The sequence below is a fragment of the Thunnus albacares genome, chromosome 3 (genome assembly GCF_914725855.1).
Source record: "Thunnus albacares chromosome 3, fThuAlb1.1, whole genome shotgun sequence".
NCBI classification, from domain to species: Eukaryota; Metazoa; Chordata; class Actinopteri; order Scombriformes; family Scombridae; genus Thunnus; species Thunnus albacares.
The window spans coordinates 11,752,514-11,771,733 of record NC_058108.1 but is presented as its reverse complement, the minus strand read 5'-3'; the positions used below and the strand labels follow the sequence as shown (position 1 = coordinate 11,771,733).

The following is a 19,220-nucleotide window of genomic DNA, read 5'->3' as shown; positions in this document are numbered from 1 at the left end:
ATTTTTGGGGAAATTACGTTTGACAGTTGTGATTATTATCACTATTGCCTTAAAGCACCCCCCACCACCACCACCAAAAAAAAAAAAAAAAAAAAGACACATAGTCTATTTATTCTCTGCTCATAGCTGGTGGAACAGAATATTATTTATTTATTTGCAAAAAATGATGAAAAAAAACTTTTAACTCCACAAAAAAAGCTGAAATTGACTGTGTTTATTTTGACACGCTTTGATTGTTTATTGTACGGCGTGACGTCACGAGTGTAATTGGCCTGAACCAGCAGTAAACTGACAAACCGACTCAGTCTCCATTAGCAGAGGGGAGAGACGGCCGCGTCTCTGCTCATCTGCCGTCCCGCATTCAACACCAGGAGCTCTGCGGTCCTTACACTCCGCTATTTGGAGGCTCCGGGGCTCCTTCCGCCATGAAAACAAGCAGCTAACGGTAACGTTTGGGTTAGCTCCAGCGTTACCGTTAGCGGCGAGACTCCTCAGCCGGACAGGCGGCAGCGGCAGCAGCGGGAGCAGAGCGGAGCCGGAGTCCGGAGAGGAGGAGAGGTTACTGGATGTCACACTGACTCAGAGCAAACTCTCATTAGCTGAGCAGTCAACGCCTTGTTGCTGCCTGTAAACTTAAGTTATTTATAAAGCAAGAAGCGAAAAGAAACACTTCACGGTGAGTGAGCTGACCTGACATTAGCCAGCATTAGCCACATGATTTGTTGTATATCTTTGCTGACAGCTTGGTTTTTTGTTAAGAATGCTAACTTAGCCAGCTAACATTAGCCAAGTTAATGTCAATATTCAGTTTCTGTTTCTGTTCAGCTGCTTCTCATATATTGGTTCTAAAAAATGGTGGTTCTTGTTTCTGATGTTGGTCTTTTAGTACAGTTTCATTGTACAGCTGGACTTACTCATGTGAAATTGCAGCATGTAAATGATGGAGGAGCTGGCTAATAATTCATTGATCAGGTTAGCGACACTGAGGAGCAAAGGTATCATGCATCAGTGAGTTCCTCCTGTGACTCACTGTATATGCCTGACATAATCCTCCTGTTGTCTTTCCATGGCTCCTAATTTGTAAGCAATGCAAACAGACGGCCTCCCAACTGTGTCAGTGAAGAGTGGGGGTTATCTTCATCACCTTTGATCTCGGATCTAACCTCATTGCCTTTTTATATGTCAAGTTATTACCCTAAGCAACCAAGATGAATGAAAACTTTTACTGGCTGTGCAGAATAACAAAGTGTGTGCATAGTACATTATGACGTAGTAACAGGTGGTGATGAGTAGGCTATTGATGCTGTTGACATGTGTTAATATGAGACTTAGTAGCTTTTTCCATTTTCTCATTGCTTGTTGGAAATTGTGTATATATAAGTACATAACAGATGACGTACTGGCTCCTCATACTGATTTTTTACCTGCATATATGTTTGTTTATTTGTAAAATGTAATTTGGACTATTAGGGAAAGTGTTGATGATGATGATGATGAGGATGAGAATGATGATGTGTTTTAACTATTACTCATTTAGTACACAAAATGTCAATTACCAGAGACCAAAGTGTCTGTAAGTGGGGCCAGCAGGACATCATTCAATCATATGAAATGATATATAATAATTTTTATTTTTTGTGGAGCTGTAGTCATAAAATTTGGGGCATTTTAACTGATAAAGGACCAAAATGGTTTATCAATTCTTAAAAATACATTGATATAAAAATTACATTCTGTCAATTAGCTAATCATATAATCAAGTATTTTTTACAGCTCAAGATTACAATTTTAAATTTTATTTGATGGATAAAAAAATCCATTGAATCTCCCAATCATTTCCTCACTGCTGACCTCTGTAGACTATCTTTGAAGACACTGTAAATGTCCTAGTCCTACTACAGTATTCAGTTTTAAGTATTCAGTCTAAGTTACACTTTTGATTGTGTGTTTGGTAAAGAAGTGGTGTTTGGTGTACAGAGGCCAGAGGCCTGAACTCCAGTGAGATCTGCTCTGCTCTGAAGTGTCTGCTTTGTACAAGTAAATGATTGACAAACCTGCCTTTTGCTCAGCCGGTGTATCCTGCAATCTAAGCTAACAGTTGAATGGTACTCTGAAGGTTTCTGCTCAGCAGCTCGAGCCCTTCCTGAATGTTCTGTGTTGGGAGGCCTGTGGAGAAAACACACACACCACTGAGTGCAAGGATTGGGATAGATGGTGGGTAACAGGAAAGGTGGGGGAGTGCTGATAAAAACAACAAGGTAATCTCCACAAGTCATACCATGTATTGTGGTTTTTGAAACACACAGGCACCTTTTGTATAAATAGTGCAAAAAAAAAAAAGTAGTAGTGCCAAACATTCTCATTTTCTGATTCAGCTGCAGCTACCTGAGTGACTATTGACCTGCAAAAACTTGTGGAGTAATCTTGTAAAGACAAGAGTTTGTAATATAAGAACATAGTTCATCATGTGGATTTTGTTTCAGATAATTTATCAAAATATGTTTTATTCGTGTTTGACTGCTCAGTTTGTTGCTGTTCTGTCTGCATGATGGGCTCATCATATGCAAGCAGAGCTTTAAGGTCATGAGTAAGACATGGAAGTTGATGTTAGTTCAGCTTAAAGGTATCATCGCTCCCATACGATGTAATGTTTCAAAAGCATTACAGTTTTGTAGGTACTGTTGTTGGACACATTGTGAATGGCTTATTTTAAACATAGAACCTACTTTGCATAAACTAAAAGTCAAGCTGAAATCACAATTAGTCATCGCTTTTTGTAGTCAAAAATACTGTCAATGCTTTTTTTTACTTTATTGTCAATAGTATAATTTTATCAATAGTTTTTTTTTGTTAAAAAGGGAGAAAAGAAGGTCTGTAGTGAAATATCAGAAATGCTCTTGCTCTCAGCGGCTGGAGGGGGCGTGTCGGTGTCTGTGTTTGATTGATGTTAATTGGCAGGCTGAGGCCTAGCAGAAGAATGAGAGACAAAGTAAACAAACTTACACTGTAGCTTACAAGCCATGGGCAGACAGTGTTTTGTTAGCAGTGGTACAGAAGAGTAACCACATTAGCATCTAAACAGGTATGTTTACATGCTGTTTAATGTGCTGCAGCTTAGCAGCTAATTAGCTATCTAGCCTGACGAAAGGACACTTTTCCCTGATGAATGTTTGTTTGTTGGCTTGTTCAACAAGCTAAGGTGCAGGACAAGATGTGTGTTCACGTGTGTTAGTTGGATATGAAGGAGACTTCAGCAGGAATGTGACCATCTGCCTGTGAAACGGTGATGTTACTAGTTTATGCAAATATGCTTTAAAGTGAAGTGATTTGATTTGCTGTATGGAAACAAGTTCTCTATCTTTGTAGATGGGGCACTAATGGTATTCCTGTGGATTGAAAGCACATATAGGGGGCGCTATCATGAAACAAAACCAAAAAAATTAAATATAAATGTCTTTCTTTTGGTTTCTTTGGCTCTCAAAGGACAATGCAGGACATGTGATTTACAGAGAAGATATGTATCCTGTAGAAGAAGGAAAACATAAAATTAAATTTCAGTTTTAGACTTAAAAAAAAAACACTGGAATTTACCAACTACTGATCATTGAATGACAAGAGCTTAAACGTGTCTCTGTAAAACTATAATCAGAAAATGTATAACACAGCTTGATGATGACATTACAGCAACAGAGTTACAGTGGAATGTATATATATGTGTGTTGGGGGGGGGGGGGGTGGATGTCAAGTAAATCCTGAGGTCATACTCGCCTTGTATTAGCCTGTTGTGTCATCACTGTGTGTCTGTGTGTGTGTGTTAGCGGAGGGCAGGGCAGGGCACAAGGCAGGGCGTTGTATCTTTACCAGCAGCCCCAGTTACTTGGAACAAAAGCTCTGTTGTTGAAGGATCATGTGACCGTGTGTGTGTGCATGTGCGCGCGCGTGTGTGTGTGTTCGTTCGTTCCACCCTTGTCATGTGATCTGAGCTCAGGGCAGGGTCTGAGAAGTGCTGAGTCGCTCTGAGAGGTTCCTTCCAGCCAGGGAACAGGCAGACAGCGAGCGTACAGGCAGATAGGGGAGATGGATGGATGGATGGATGTCAAAGAGCGAAGAGGTGTGGGAGAAAGTCAGAGACAGACTGGGAAAGAGAGAGAGAGAAAGCCCTGTTGCTTTCTCTTGCCATGTGAAGAAAGCATCGCTGTTTCATTCTCCTCTTCATCTCTTTGTGGATTTTTAAACGGCAGTCGAGTAAAGATGAAAGCCTGCGTTATGAATCTCATCGACTTTTGGACTTTTTCCTTTTCGTTGGGATTTTGTGGTGGGAAACTTGGCTTGTCAGGATGACTCTGCTGCATCCCATGAAGTCTTCAGACTGCTACTGACTCACCATGAACCAGAGCAACATTTCTAATGAAATCAAGATACTCATCTGCTCTCTACCTGGTAATACAACATTAAAACTAAATGTTTTAGCAACTAAAATTGACACCCTTTTACTGATGAGACATGTAGCTGTTTCTGTTATCCAGTGTGACTTTCATTGCAGCAGAAATATTTTCAATTCCTAGAATACCAGCATGATTAGCAGCTAACTATAAGGAGAGCAAAGGTTCCTCTGACTGTCTTTTGACCTTTAAGATAATTAATGTCTTTGCTTGTAATGTGCTAAGTAAAATGTATTGAAATACTCGGGTGCCTGCTGGTAGTGCCTGAATGAAATACTTTGTTGAAATGGTAATGTGGCCTCCCGACTCATTTATGTTTAAACTGAGAAGCGACACAACAGCCACGTGTTCGCAGTCGTCCAGCAGGTCCTGAAATACTTGTTTGAATCAATTCAACCTGCAGGTCAGGCTTGAGAGACTCATCTCTTCACAGGTCTTGTGTGTGTTTGCTTTGTGTGTGTGTGCATGCATGTGATTGACCCATTTTAAAAAGCTCCCTGCCGTGTGCATGTTGTATATTCCATACGCACATTATGCAATTGTTGGACAGTAGCAGGAAGGCTGATCCATACTCCTCTATCGATACTGTCATTTCAGTGCCAGATCATGCTGTTGACTGAGTGAATATATATAGACTCTGCACTTTGACACTTCCTTTCTCTCAATCTTTTTATGACTGGCTTTCTGAGACACCAGATAGGCTGAATAGATTAGAGAAACCCAGTTTGTCACAATCTCCACCTCTTCATGCACTTACATAACTTCTGTCAGTTTAACAGCAAAGTAACGGCACACAGTGTTGCACACAACACACAAGCCTTTCTTTGCTCAGCTTGTCTGTGCCAGACAGAAGACATGAAACAACAGGTCAAATGTGAAATATTCAAACAAAGTAGTTTTTTCCTCTGGTCTCTATAGTTATGTAATTTGACTTCAGAAAATAAACCTTGTATATTAAAGTGTCTGCCTGTTCTGTCCTGATTTCCCAGGACTCAAGACGCCTTTCTGTGAGACCTGTGGATAATGTCACATGGTTGTTGAACAATACGCCTGCATGCATACTGCAAATCTGAATTACCTTCATCACACCAAAACAGTATGTGCAGCTCTATCAATGAGTGTCAGCTAAATGCTGTTGAATCATTGATTAGAAGATTTCCATCTGAGCTGATAGCATGTTGGTCTCGATAGCAGAGAGAACACCAGCGCAGCATGGCTCATCCATTATACAACAGTTAGACTAACTGAGCAAGTGCACACCATGCTACAGGATGCTGTCATTTTTTTTTAGTGTTTTTGTAATAGTTTAGTTTTTTAAGGATATTGGGTTCTGGATATTTTTAAATGCATCATGACTTTTGTTCTCGAAAATGTTGAGAAATTGAATTGTCAGTGGGAAACTGTTATTCCTACTCTTAGAGTGCACAGAGGAATTTGAAGAATTTTGTGTAGGATTATCTTCAAGCAGAAGGTGGACACCATTGGCTTACAAGAGGGGAGATGGACTATAGTTGATGAGGAGAATAGTGTTTGTTCTTGTGGGAACTTGTTGACACTGAAAATTAAAGGTTCAGCCTCAAACAAACCTGTTTGTATAAAGCATCATCCAAACATGCCTGAAAGGGCCAATCACTATGTGAAGTAGGTTACAAAAACTGTCTGACGCAGCCACCTCCATTGCAGCATCAGACACTGTTTTACAATCTGACAAGCACTTTGTATGAAGCATACTGACACTGACTGACACATACTTAAAGATAGCCTGTTGAGTTTTCTTGTACAAACAAACAAAAGTTATGTTTACATTTGGTGTCACTACCCAAATTGTATCTTGTGTATTCTTGAGGTGATAAATGCATTGTCTTCCTCATAAAACACTTGTGAAGCTAATTTTCTCAATTAAGTCCTGCATTGTTTACATCCATTTTTACTAGCTTGCGGTCTTCTTCTTCTCTGTCTTTGTTGGCACATTGCTGTGTTTCTTGCCATGTTACTGCCACCTGTAGATCTGTGAAATAGTGTGAAACCATTGGCAGGACTGTATCGCAACACACATGCACATATCATGAGATAAAGAAAACGGAGACCCACTCATAAAAATCTGCTCTGTAGTGCTACTATAGGTCAGAAACTCCACAGGAGTACCTTTTTAAATTGCATTTTATTCTTTTTCATAATATTTGAGATCTGCACTGCTTATTACTTGCACTCACTGGTGCAAGAATGCATCAAATCTCAGCAGGTCTATGACCAAATCAGCTCTTTAAAAACTGAGCAATGTAAGAGTAGGTGCAGCATCAGTTTAAACAGCATCATGCAGTGTGTGTGTGTGTGTATCTGTCAGCCTCTCTATGCTCCGGCTCTCCCTTTGTCTTATTGTCACCCCACAGAGCAGCACAGAACAGGAACTGAGGCCCTGTGGTTCTTAACAACTGTTACCATGGCTCCAGTCCACTCTGCCTCGATCACTGGACACTGTGCACGTGTTTGAGGGAATGACTTGGCTTCCTGTCAGTGCATTTCTTCCTGTAATAGCAGACAGGCACTTCCTGCAAGCCAAAGTTAAAAGGAAGAGATGGAAGAGATCTGAGCCTTTAATGAGACGCTGGACTACAGTCGGGGCAAATAGAAGAAGATGTAGTTACATTTCAGCCAGATGATTTTTATTTTGTAAAGAATTGCTCGGGTTGTTGAGCGGGAACAGTCAAGATTTGCCAATGCTTCTGCAAAACCTTTATTTTTTTTCAGTGAAGCATCTGGACTTCATGGGACTTTAAAGGAATAGTTCGACATTTTGGGAAATACGCTTTCTCACCGAGAGTTAGATGAGAAGATCAATACGACTCTCATGTCTGTACGGTAAATGAAGTGAAGCTAGCTGCTTATTAGCTTAGTTTAGCATAAAGACTGGAAACGGGTTAGCCTGGCTTTGTCCAAAGGTAACAAAATCTGCCTACCAGCAGTTCTAAAGCTCACCAAACACTGGAAAGAAAACAAATAAGCATGTTTTACAAAATTTTTAACTATTTCTTTAAGGATCACCACAGGGAAATTTCCTGCACAAGAGGATTAAAGCACAGGGTCGGCTAGCAACTCTGGAGCTGGTGGACATTTATTGTTACGATCAAGGATAAAGCACACGGCTGAGACAGGCAACAGGCCGGCTTCAAGGATGATCAAACTCACCTTTTACAAAATCTGGTGATATAGTATGGGTATTTAGTTTTGTTTATCAGTTGTGTCTTCTCTTTCCAGGGGCTGCTGTTCACCACACTGGCGGCATGAGTCATGACGTCAGTGGTGCTGGTCGACACTGGTGGGACGGTAGTGGAGTATGTCACAGCTGTGGAGGACCCCCAGCAGGTGGGTTGGACACAGTCGTAAGCAAGAGTGTCATTGAAACTGCTGTTCACAACAACAGCTTGCCTTCTTACTCTCTTATTGTAAACTTTTTTAACTGTCTTGCTCTCTTCTCTGTCCCAGCAGGAGGGTGAGTGCGAAGTGGACCTGGAGCTGGAAGGAGAGGTGGAAGGCGAGTGTGAAGCTGAGGAAGCCTATGAGGAGGTACAGGACAGAGAGGAGGCTGAGGACTACCCAGCAGTCATTGTGGAGGAGGTGCCTGGCGCCAGTCTGGCCGAGGAGCAAAGTTACTCAGCACAGGTGTTGGTGTATGATGACGAGGCGTATCTGATGCAGGAAGTGGGCGATGAGCAGGAGGTGGAGACAGAAAGTGAGGCAGGTGAGACATGATTACTCCTGTATTAATCACAAGTTGTATTTAAAGCTGGAGTGTGGGACTTTTGTCGCCCCCTTCTGGCAGTGACAGTAATTACAAAAACACTCTTGACATATACTTGCGTTATAGGCTCCGCTGTAGCTTACTCTGTCACTACCGTTGCGCCTGTAAAACAGATAAATTGCTGTGAGCATCATAAAACCCCTGCGAAATGACTCATTTTATCTCATCAAAATTTGGTCCATTAGGTCCGATATCATTTGGAAGGTCTAGGAGAGCCGCACAATTCAATTATTTTATCCCCATTCAAGTTAGCAGAGGGCTCACCAGAAATCAGCCAGCTCGGCTGGCAGAAGTCTCTGGGTGTGCATTCAAACAGCCAGCACAGGAATGTCCTTCCAGACATGAGTTTTTAAAACTCTGTATACCATGAAATACAGAGAGATTTATCTGGCAGTGATAGGCTTAATCAGCATTGTGTGAACTCTTTTGGTAAGGGCTTGAATGTAACGGATGTTCATTTATATGCATGTTCTTCTGGTATTTATCATTACTGGATATCTAACTTGATCTCCCCTTTTTGAGGTGCTGAGATGTGTTTCTTTTCTGTATTCTGTCGCTATTGCTGATGCACTGTTCCTATTTCTCCACTGGGATTATCAAAGTCTCACATTATCTGGCAAAACGAGGAATTTTGCCCTCATCTAGCTGATGTAACTACAGTTATGTGCTGCATGTCTGACGAACCAAACATCGGTTCTGCATTTATGAGACATTTGTGACCCTTCATTTTCTTCAACCAACAAGCCGATCATTTGACCTCACTATGAATAGTCCTGCCATGGCTTATATTCACACATTTACATATTTTTAGCTGGTGCAGCTGCCAGAGCTGATGCTCAAACATAGTTGTGTGTCTGATGTCTCCTTCTGAGCATCTGTGGTACACTTTTAACATGTTGATCTGCTCTGTTCTTTGTGCTTTGTCTTTTCCTGTATTTATTGTACAGCTTTTATTTCTACCCCTGGCTTTACTGGTTCTTATGTTTGGTTAAGTGCTTATAAGTTACAAAACAAGTTTTCTTGTATATTGTAGACTTTAGATAATTAGTTCACAAGAATCTAGATCCAAGGTTAAAACATTGATTAAAGCTTGGAAAAGCATAGAACGTGTTTCTTTTGTTTATTATGGTTGGGCTGCACTGGGGCGTATTTGTCATACAGTGTGATTCTGCTGCCAGCACCCCTGGCACTGTCTGTGAGGGCGGCAGCCCCCTGTGTCCACACACTGCCACCTTGTGGATATTTTTGGACAGTTGCTACTTCATAAACAGTGACAGTGTCTAGTATTAACTCACTGATCTTCCATTGATCCCTTTATTAATGGTGATGTGTCCAGTGATGTCTTTCAGTCTGAAACAGACTGAAAGACAGAGGCAAAATAATTGTGTACTTATGAAAGTTGAAATCATTCACACTGTCCCAAGAAATATCAGCAATTTGCCCACTCAGTCGGACAATACATCTGGAAGTCTACATTTTGAGAAAATTGGGAATTACTTGTGTAGTTTAGTATAACTTCAAGTCTGGTCCCAAATGAGAAATGTGCTGCCTACAGCTGGAGCTTTGAAACTGAACACGTGATTGTATTTCATCATCAGTACCTACCTGGCTACCTGTGACCCAAGCTGAGGAAATAAGAACCTTTAGATTGGACCACTTGATAAACCAAAAAAAATCATATGCATCATGTTGTGACTGTTTAATCTCATAGAGGAAAAAAGACATTGACATCTTATAAAAGAATAGACTCTAAAAATGATTGTTGAAAAAAATCATGTTAACCATTTAGGCCACTCTTCTATAATCAACATTTCTGCACTACGACACAACTGCTGCATGTGCTTTATTTGTAACACTTAAACTGAACTTGAAGAGCTTGTGTTGAACCTACTGATTCTGTTTAGGAAACTCAAATGTTGCTTCAGAGCTTAAATTATATCTAATATAAAATTTGAGCAAACTTTCATAATATTTCATTCTGAACTCTAAATTATTAACGAGTGTTTGCACATTATTTTAAATGTAGTTAGTGTTGACAGATGTGAGATATTTGTGGTGGCTACAAACAATAACTATGGAAAAATAAGCATCTTAAATATGGAATTGATAATGACCAGTACAGTCAGTGATAAATGGGTTTACTGATTAAGTTGTGGGAGTGCATTTGGCCTATACAGAAATTTTTGTGAAATCAGGTAAAAAGCAAAAAAAAATCGTGCCATAAAACACCTACAAACATGTAACCACTATCTTAAAAAAAGCATTGTTTTGAACTGAGCTGGCGTAGGTCATTGTCTTGTTCAAGTTTATATTTCTTAGCGGTGAATCTGCGGTGCACAATTCACCTTTGTTCTTTAATAATTAGATTTTTTGTGCAGTGGGGTTTTTAAATCAGAGTTGTAACACTACAGCTTTATTTGACGTACTCACTACGCAAGAGGGAGGGCAGAGGAAGGATTTCCTGTGTCGGCGGCGGACGGATACCTTTCTGCCGCTGTTCTGTGTCTCGTTGAAATCGAGGAGATTTTCCCATTAGCGGCGGAGTGATCTGAGGTAGTAGCTTCCCATACAATTCAGTGAGAAGTCAATGTGAATCTGCAGCAAGAGGGAAAAACATGGCGACTTCGCAGCATGAGGGGCACGCAAATCAGCTCGATCTACTCATCAGAGCCGGTAACGTATCAATATGTACTCATAACCTCGATCCGGGAGTCAACGTGAACGCGGGGCTTGTGTTTTTAAGCTGGGCCGCTGAGCAGTGTGCTGTTAGTTAATGGAGGCAGTCAGGAAGTGATCACCTTGGTAGCCCTGCATGGCGTTTTATCAAACCCGCTTTTAGAGGAGAAAAACTTTCGCAGAGCTCGCCAGTCTGCACGGATTGATAGCTACCTGCACCAGGTGTGTTTTGCATGTTAGGGCGGATTGTTCCCCTCAGCAGTGGGATGTAGAGTTAACGGTTTTGCAGAGCGGCTCTGCAAAACCAGGAAGTGTAACGATGTTGTCTTTCCTACGTCTTTGCCACGCTGTCTGAGTCGGAAGGACATGTGGGTTTATTTTTACTCGTATGAATTTGGCACACACTAATGGATATCTTCCTCTGTTATTATGATAATAGACGTGTGTTTTAGTATTTCACCGCGGATGGCTTTAGTTAGTTCTGTTTGTGGGAACAATGTGCAGAAATAGTCCCTGAAGAACAGTCTGCTGGCCCTGTAAATACATGACTCTGCTGTGGTATTTGTCTGAATTTCGGGTGTTTTTTGTGCAAATTTTACACATTTACAACGTCAAATCCTCTGATATTGTTTGTGGATAGTTTCCGTCGCCTTGTGGAGTCTCTGGTTGAAGCGTGGGGCGGCCTGCACTCGCTTTCTTCCCTGTTTCAAGTGCGGCTTCAGCCTCCGACCACACCGACCTGCACACACATACACACATTTTCTGTTATTTCACTCGCGTGTTAACCGTTTCTGTTCACGAGTGATATGTTGTGAAGGACACCGCGTCGTTTCCATGTCTCTTTAATCACAATTTTCAAAGTATTTTTTGTACCATTTCTATGGCGGAAGCATTGTTTATCTGAGAAGGCGGGGTGTGTGTTTGATTGATGTGCCCTTTAGTCAAATGGCGTGCGTGCTGCGTTAGAACGTCAGCAAGACGTCCAATCACAGTTCACCGGGGGCGGGATCATAATCTGAGAATTGGCCAATAGCGGGTGAGGCGGGTGTTGAGTGACAAGAGGATTTGTGTGTTTCTTCGCAGAGAACTGGAGGGAAAGGATGAGGAGTGTAAACACGGAAGTCATCACAGGCAGCACTGCTTTTTGTCGGACTTGCTGCTATTCTTGGCGCCGTTACCTAGTAGAATACGTTTATAAGACATTTTTTAAACTTATAAAATGACATTTGTTGCACATTACTCACATAATTCACACGTTACAAAATTCTCAAAGTCTTTTCATAGTTTAATAATTTAAGGTAAATCAAACTCCTCACAATTTTGACAGACTTGAAATGGCCAAAGTATGTATATATGGTTATGTATGTCAAGCCAAGCTGCAGCTCTCTGACCTCACACCTTCTGGTGGTCTTATTACAGCACAGCTGCCTGGTTTCAAGGGCAGTCCAGCAGGCTATAGGGTCTCTGCTGTGATTGCTACTAGCATGTCCTGTTTGTTTGTGAGTGGGACAGTCTAAAGATAGCCCATTTCTCTCCCCTATGCAGTGCCTGTTGCCTCAGTGAGATAGCCAAACATGGACAGGGCAGGGTGTAACAGAGTCTCGTGTTTCCCACCAGTGATTGACAACAGCAGCAGGTGCCCTGGGTTCCTTCTCAGAGTCCCAGATGCGCCATGTACCATTTCCCTCACAACAGGCTGAATTCCATGTTTTGTTTAAACATCATTGTTTCTTTTTGTGTTGTGTCTGTGTAAATATGAGAGGGAACGCGGTTACTGCATTTTGGGGTTTTCAGCCCGTCTGACATTTCTCCATGTTAATTTTGGAAGGCAGCAGTATGTGTAGTTGAAGCATTTTACTTGGTCTGACCTCCCTGAACCTTCCTCATGTCACTCTGTAGTATCCTTTAATCACTCCCAGTATCTCGCACTTCTAAACTACACTCAAAATATGCAGAAATAAAAACAGTGTCATCATAATTGGTTTAAGAAGTGCAAAGAGGGAAGCGAGCAAAGAAATTTCCTTCTGTAAGGGTAGTACTTTACATAAAGTCATAGTGTATCTGCATCAGAGTGAATTTCTTGTCTACTGAAATGCCACATCAGTTGGCCATCAGCAACAGCTTTTCACTAGGGGGCGCCATTTAGTGTTTTGTGTGCACCTCTGTATTAGCAGTGTGGGGATAGAGGTGACAGTTTTTTTTATTTGGGAAATTATTAAGTTAAGCATGTAAATACAGGAATTGGAGTTTCTTGTAGCATTAGATATGAGGCTGCAAGCTGGCCTAGTGCTGAAGTGTGCTTGAACTGGACTTAGGTTTAATATAGTATAACAAATATGGGCTCAAAACTGGGCTTGATCAATAACTTAATTTTACCAAAGTATTAATTAATCGATTCTGTGTGTGTGCTTCAGTGGAGGCCTCTGTCCATGGCACCAGTGTCCACTGTTCTGACAAGACCATTGAGGCTGCAGAGGCTCTGCTACGCATGGATTCACCCTCCAGCCTCAGAGAAGACCGCAGTCCAGGTAAAAAACACAAACTAATTAAGTCCCTTTCAGACACGCATCCCTTAAGTCAAATATCTCATCAACCAAACTTTTATCCAACAACACACCCTGTTCTGACTCATCCCGCTTTCACTCCTCCATCTAGAAGCTTTTGTTCCGCCATACGTAGCGACACCAGACTTCCTCCACGCTGCCATGCGTCCTGACATGATGGCAGAGACAGAGGTGGAGATAACGACGGAGGACTGCTGCGAGGAGGAGGAGGATGAAGAAATGGTCACCCTGCTGGAAGAGCCAGAACCAGAGCCTGACCACGAGCCTGTCAGGAAGAGGAGAGGTAGATAAAAACAGTTTGTAATATGTGTTTGTGCCAAAACAGTTAACTGCAGTACTTCAAAGCTGCAGACAGGAAAAACCATGTTTTGAATGTTTCAAACCAAGTTTTAAGTGGAAAAACATCTGGCAGCTCTGTGATTAACTTTACCTCACAACCAGAGTGGAACCAGGCCACAAGCCTCAAACCAAAACTTCCAGCCACACTGTTAATTATACTGACTGAAGAAACTGAATAGCACCATCTAGTGGTTGAGTTTTACTGAGTCTCAACTGAGCTTCACAAATTAGTGATTTCAGGATAAACTAACTCAAGGTAAATGATTAATCATCTTTAGAATGTTTCCTTTTTGCAGCTGGACGGAAGCCAAAGACACATCAGTCAGCATTTTCCAATGGCTCACCCGACCTTGGCATCAAGAAGAAACCAAGAGAAGGGAAAGGTATCTAACAGTAGTAATGTTCCCCACTGTAATGTTACTTTACGGATGTTTACATGAAATCCAAATGTTTAAAGCACTGATAAATATGGATTAGCATTTAGCAGGGCACTAAATTTACTTTGACCCCCAGCAGGGAGCACCACCTACCTATGGGAGTTCCTGTTGGACCTCCTCCAGGACAAGAACACCTGTCCCAGGTACATCAAGTGGACCCAGAGGGAGAAGGGCATCTTCAAACTGGTCGACTCAAAAGCTGTGTCCAAGCTGTGGGGCAAACACAAGAACAAGCCAGACATGAACTATGAGACAATGGGCCGGGCACTCAGGTGATGAGTCTGTGTGTGTTATTGTATGAGTGTGTAACATATCGAGGTTTCAGATCGTTTGTATTTTTGAAAAACAACACTGTAACCCCTGACCATCATTTTTCTTCAGATATTATTACCAGCGTGGCATCCTTGCCAAAGTAGAGGGCCAGCGGCTGGTTTATCAGTTCAAAGAGATGCCCAAAAACATTGTCATCATTGACGACGACAAGGCAGACATGTCCGCCGACCATCTGATTGGCTCAGAGACTGCTTCCTCCTATGAGCGTGTGCCACCGCCACCAGACATGCTGCTCCAGGCGACCGAGCTGTCGTCCTCTAAGAGGCCCAACATCCTGCGGGGAGGCAACAGAGCCAATGTGGTCCAAACCCCTGTCGCAGTGGGCAGCAAAACGGTGGCAGGAGGTGGTACAGCAGTGGCAGCAGGAGTTCCAAGGATAGTGACCGGTTCAACAGCGCCAGATGGGACCCAGCACTCTCACACGGCCATCATCTCAAACGCCACTGGGCCCAGGTAAGACTCCTGCAGAGATGAGACCTGCAGTTCAGACTAAGGGTGACTCATCACAGGAATACAGATTGTGGCATATTCTTCCAACTGTAAGTATTGACTTTTGACTCTCTGTCCTGCTATACCTCATGTCTGCAGGACAGTGCGGGTTGCTATGCAGGTGCCCGTAGTCATGACAACATCGCTGGGTCAGAAGATCTCTACAGTTGCTGTGCAGCAGCCAGCAGGAACAACGGGGGCAGCCGGCCACACCACCCTCCTCACTAACACTTCTCCTGTCGGTGCTGCTGCTGGTGGCACCAACTCCCAACAGAAGGTATGTACATGTGAAGAGATATAACGGCTTTTATGGATTTTTTCTATAAGAGGTGTCTCTGGTTTTGGGTCTTTTTTTTCTACTTTTAAATAAGCTATTCAGTTTAAATTTCTGTGTGTTTTTTTTTTTTTTGGCGTAGGTTGTGATCCAGACCATCCCCACCATGGTCCCAGCCACAGCAGAGAACGGAGACAAGATCACTGTCCAGCTAGCCAAGATCATCACAATCCCAGCCCACCAGTTGGCTCAGTGTCAGCTCCAGACCTCCACAGGCTCGGCCAAGCACAGCGTCGGGGCCTCGCCAGCAGGCATCAGCCTCCTCGGAAGCCCCCTGACGGTCCGGACCCTGGCTCCTGTCAGCGTCGCCCCAGGAGCGCAAGTGATGAGACTCACTGTGCCAACGCAGGGACAGCAACAGACTCTAGTGGTGTCACAGCCAGGAAGTGTCAGTAGCGGGGTGGTTACAGTATCAACAGCCAATCAGACGTTGACGGCGCAGCCTCGCATCATCAGCGGCGTCATCAATGGCTCAGAGCTGGTGATAGGAGGGCCAGCAACCGGAGGAGTCTCTGTGGAGAAACTGAAGGCAGCAGGTGTTCAGGTCCAAGCTGTTCAGGTGCCGATGACAGTGGCAGTCCAACAGAACCAGGTGAACCCCAAAACCGTCCAATCAGAGGCGGTGGACGCTGAGGTGGTAATCAAACTGGAAACACCTGATGTGATAAAGACAGAAGAGCCCGAGTGTTGAAATGCACACGTCTACCAACATCCATCGTTCCCTTCTCTGGCAGAGAGGGTCAGTTTGTACATGTGTGAAGTCATTTTGGCTCTTGTAATAACCAGCAGCAGTCTGTGAGACTTTAAAGACTCCTGAAGGCCTGTTTTTAGTCCCAAACCTGTCTTCACTTCATCTTCCCTGTTGCTGCCTAGAACTGTACTGAACTGAGCCGGTCTCCCTCAGAACCACACTGAAACCTCTTGGAGTGAAACGGTCATGTACGGAGGTCCAGCTGTACCCTGCAACATAGGAATACACACAGACTTTAAAGGGACTTGTCGGGAAAGGTAAAGGGACCAACCTTGATCACTACAGTTATGCCTTGTAAATGGATCGCTATCACTGACTGAAAATGGGAAAACGGAGGCACCTTGAAAATACAAAAAATAAAGGCTGAAACACTACAAAATAAGGCAAATGATTACAACCAACCAAAACGTGAACTATTAAGTAAAAAAGACACAGCAGGGGGGGTGTAAAAGCTTTTGTAGAGATCTTCTTTTGTATTAAATTTTGCCTCTACAGATGTTAAGACCAGCAACTTTTTGTTTTGTTTTTACTTATATCACTGTGCAGATCAAGTGTGGTTGGTGCTACAGTATGTGAGTCCTAAAGGAGAGAGAGAGAGAGAGGGACAGAGAGAGAGAGAAAGAGAGAGAGAGAGAGAGAGAGAGAAAGAAAGAAAGAGAAAGTGGAGCTGCGAGAAGCTCTAAGGCAGAAAGATATCAGACAGAATGGTCATGTATGTACATATATACATATATATATATATATATACACCTATTATACAGTTTACGGAGTAAAGTTAACAGAACAGCCTTAGATTTTAATTTTGACGTTCTTTTTCATGTATTGTCTGAACATTAAGCTGAAATTTGTTTTTGTGTTTTGATACATTGTACCAAGCACAGTATTATTGAAACAAAGGGGAACTAATACTTTTTATATGATTATTAGTTCTTCTATCAGGCTGTTAATGCTAACATAGATTGAATCTTCATCATATTGTGGATCAGTGGCCAGATTGCTTGCAGTACATCTTCCAGCGTTTAGCGGAATCTCCAGGTTTGAATTACAGATGAATTCGGTAAAAGGATCTCGGCTCAGTGCTTTATTTTCTGACAGATGTTTGTTTTCTTCACAAAGCTACACATCTGGCTGCGTGGAGACAAAGAAATGTGAGACTGTGCTGATGCGTTCTGCCATGTCTTGGTAAAAAAAAAAAGAATCCAAATAGAAATGAAGATGCACGTAAACTGGGAGATCAAGAATGAAATGAAGCAATTATTTTAACTATTAAAAAAGAGGCGCTGAAAATAACAGATTTATGTAAAACAGCTGCAAAAATGTGCTGTCCCAGGTCACTTTACATCTCGCTTAAACAGAGGGTCAATTTGCCAGATGAGTCTCTGCCCCTACATTTCATTTATTATTTTTTTATCTAAAAAGAGGGAAGATGGAGAGAAAGATGTTTGTGTTCAGACTGAACTGTTTGTATATTCAACATTTGAAGTATATTCTATTTTGTTGTACTCTTGTTTCAAAGTGTATTAAAGTAGATTTTACTGAAATATAAAAAGACATTTGAAACCTTACAACTGTTTTCCTCATGTTTTTACACAAATTTACTACTTGGTATTTTACTTAATTTGTCCCACTTTAGAATGTGATTTAACTACTTAAAAAATGAATAGAGTTTCAGCTATTATGTTCAACCCTCTATATTGACAGTTGTTCAAGAGAAAATAGAAAGGGTGGCTTATATTTGGAGTTTACGTAATAACCAAATCTGATTGTCAGTAACCTAATTTTTAAAAAGTGATAACATTTATTCTTCCCAGTGTATCAGGAGCACATTGAGTACAGACTGTTCCTGAGATTATTTTGCACGTTCTGTCATTCAGTTGCTGTTCCATTGATAACTAGACAAATAAATCAAACAACAGTTTGAAATGTGATAGTTAGTTATACTGTAGCTGAAAAGAAGGTCAAGAAAAAAGAGGAGACAAGAAAAAAAAAACAAAAGTCCAAATGTCGCAATCCCAAAAGGTACATTTTGATATGTGAATTGACCTTTAAAAAAGTTCAAGGCAGTCTTTGAACAGCCTTAATAGTATGTTTGTTCAAACACAGCTCACAGTGTATTTTTGCCAGAAGAATGTCAGCTGGTTGTCAGATGCCTCACTGTCTGCTACATGGTTCAACAATTCTAAAATCTAAGATGGATATTATCCACAGAAAAACTGTGTGCCCTTTGTCGGTCAGGTCATGGTCAGGAAGAGGATGAGAGATGCAACAAGGGATGAAATCAACACGAGAGAACAGAACAGAGGAAGGATCAGAAAACCCAAAATGTGATAAAAATGTGAGGTTAATTTCATCACTCAAATCATGGTTTAACTACAAGCCTTAAGTACCAATTTACTGATCTACTTACTCAACAACATCAGTGTAACATGCTGTAGTTTCGACAGACCGATGTCACAACAGCTTATAAATTAAAACAGGAACATGAGCAGCACCTATGTGGGAGTGTGTTGTGTTGGAGTGCTCTGATGTTTATGGACTGTAGTACCTGGATATAGGAAAGTCTTCATCTGCTGAGGATCATGCAGCTCCTCTTGGTATGTCTAGTGTAACACACCTGCTCACATGAGTGCCTGCACACTTAACATGAAGCAATTTGGTAATCTCTGTCGGAAACATGACAAATAAAGATGGTTGCATAACATGCAACTAACTGGCAGACGGTTGCCGCATGTTTGTTGTTGCAGCTGATGCAGATGTCATTATTTTACTGATGTCTAGACAGTATCATTATGTTGAGACCTGAAACTAATATTTCAGCTGTCAGTGTGACAGTCAGCTTTACCTGAAAGATACTGGAGTTTGCAGTGTAACTCCTGACAGAAGTGCATACTGTAGGTATGACATTATATTAACTTATGAGCGAGTTTCCTTTAAAGGAGCTGTTCACCCAAATTAAATAAAATTGTTTCCCGGTATCTAGACATGCAGGTAGTTTGGTTTTATTCATCTGCCTCTACCCTAATAAAATGGAGAATGGAAATTTGTTTTACTCTAAA

General features: G+C 41.8%; 1 protein-coding gene across 6 annotated transcripts; it reads left to right on the top strand.

Annotated features, from left to right (window-relative positions):
* The first annotated feature begins 294 nt into the window (after positions 1-294).
* Positions 295-16,488, top strand: elf2b (E74-like factor 2b (ets domain transcription factor)). 6 transcript variants are annotated; one of them, XM_044346406.1, is made up of 10 exons: positions 295-676; positions 7,698-7,805; positions 7,929-8,181; positions 13,332-13,445; positions 13,573-13,764; positions 14,117-14,203; positions 14,337-14,529; positions 14,639-15,043; positions 15,179-15,356; positions 15,496-16,488. In XM_044346406.1, the coding sequence occupies exons 2-10, from the start codon at positions 7,731-7,733 to the stop codon at positions 16,102-16,104; spliced, it is 2,106 nt and encodes a 701-aa protein (XP_044202341.1). In that variant the 5' UTR covers positions 295-676; positions 7,698-7,730; the 3' UTR covers positions 16,105-16,488. The 6 variants fall into 6 exon arrangements, with proteins under 6 accessions (XP_044202341.1, XP_044202339.1, XP_044202340.1 ...); XM_044346404.1 differs by having other exon boundaries at positions 14,334-14,529; XM_044346405.1 differs by lacking the exon at positions 295-676 and adding an exon at positions 4,001-4,440 and having other exon boundaries at positions 14,334-14,529.
* Positions 16,489-19,220: the final 2,732 nt, after the last annotated feature.

Excerpts from the sequence above, each read along its gene's own strand:
- elf2b (XM_044346404.1), top strand. The coding sequence starts at position 7,731 with ATGACGTCAGTGGTGCTGGTCGACACTGGTGGGACGGTAGTGGAGTAT. Across the intron at positions 7,806-7,928 it reads CTGTGGAGGACCCCCAGCAG|GAGGGTGAGTGCGAAGTGGA; the intron begins GTGGGTTGGACA and ends CTGTCCCAGCAG. Across the intron at positions 13,765-14,116 it reads GCCTGTCAGGAAGAGGAGAG|CTGGACGGAAGCCAAAGACA; the intron begins GTAGATAAAAAC and ends TCCTTTTTGCAG.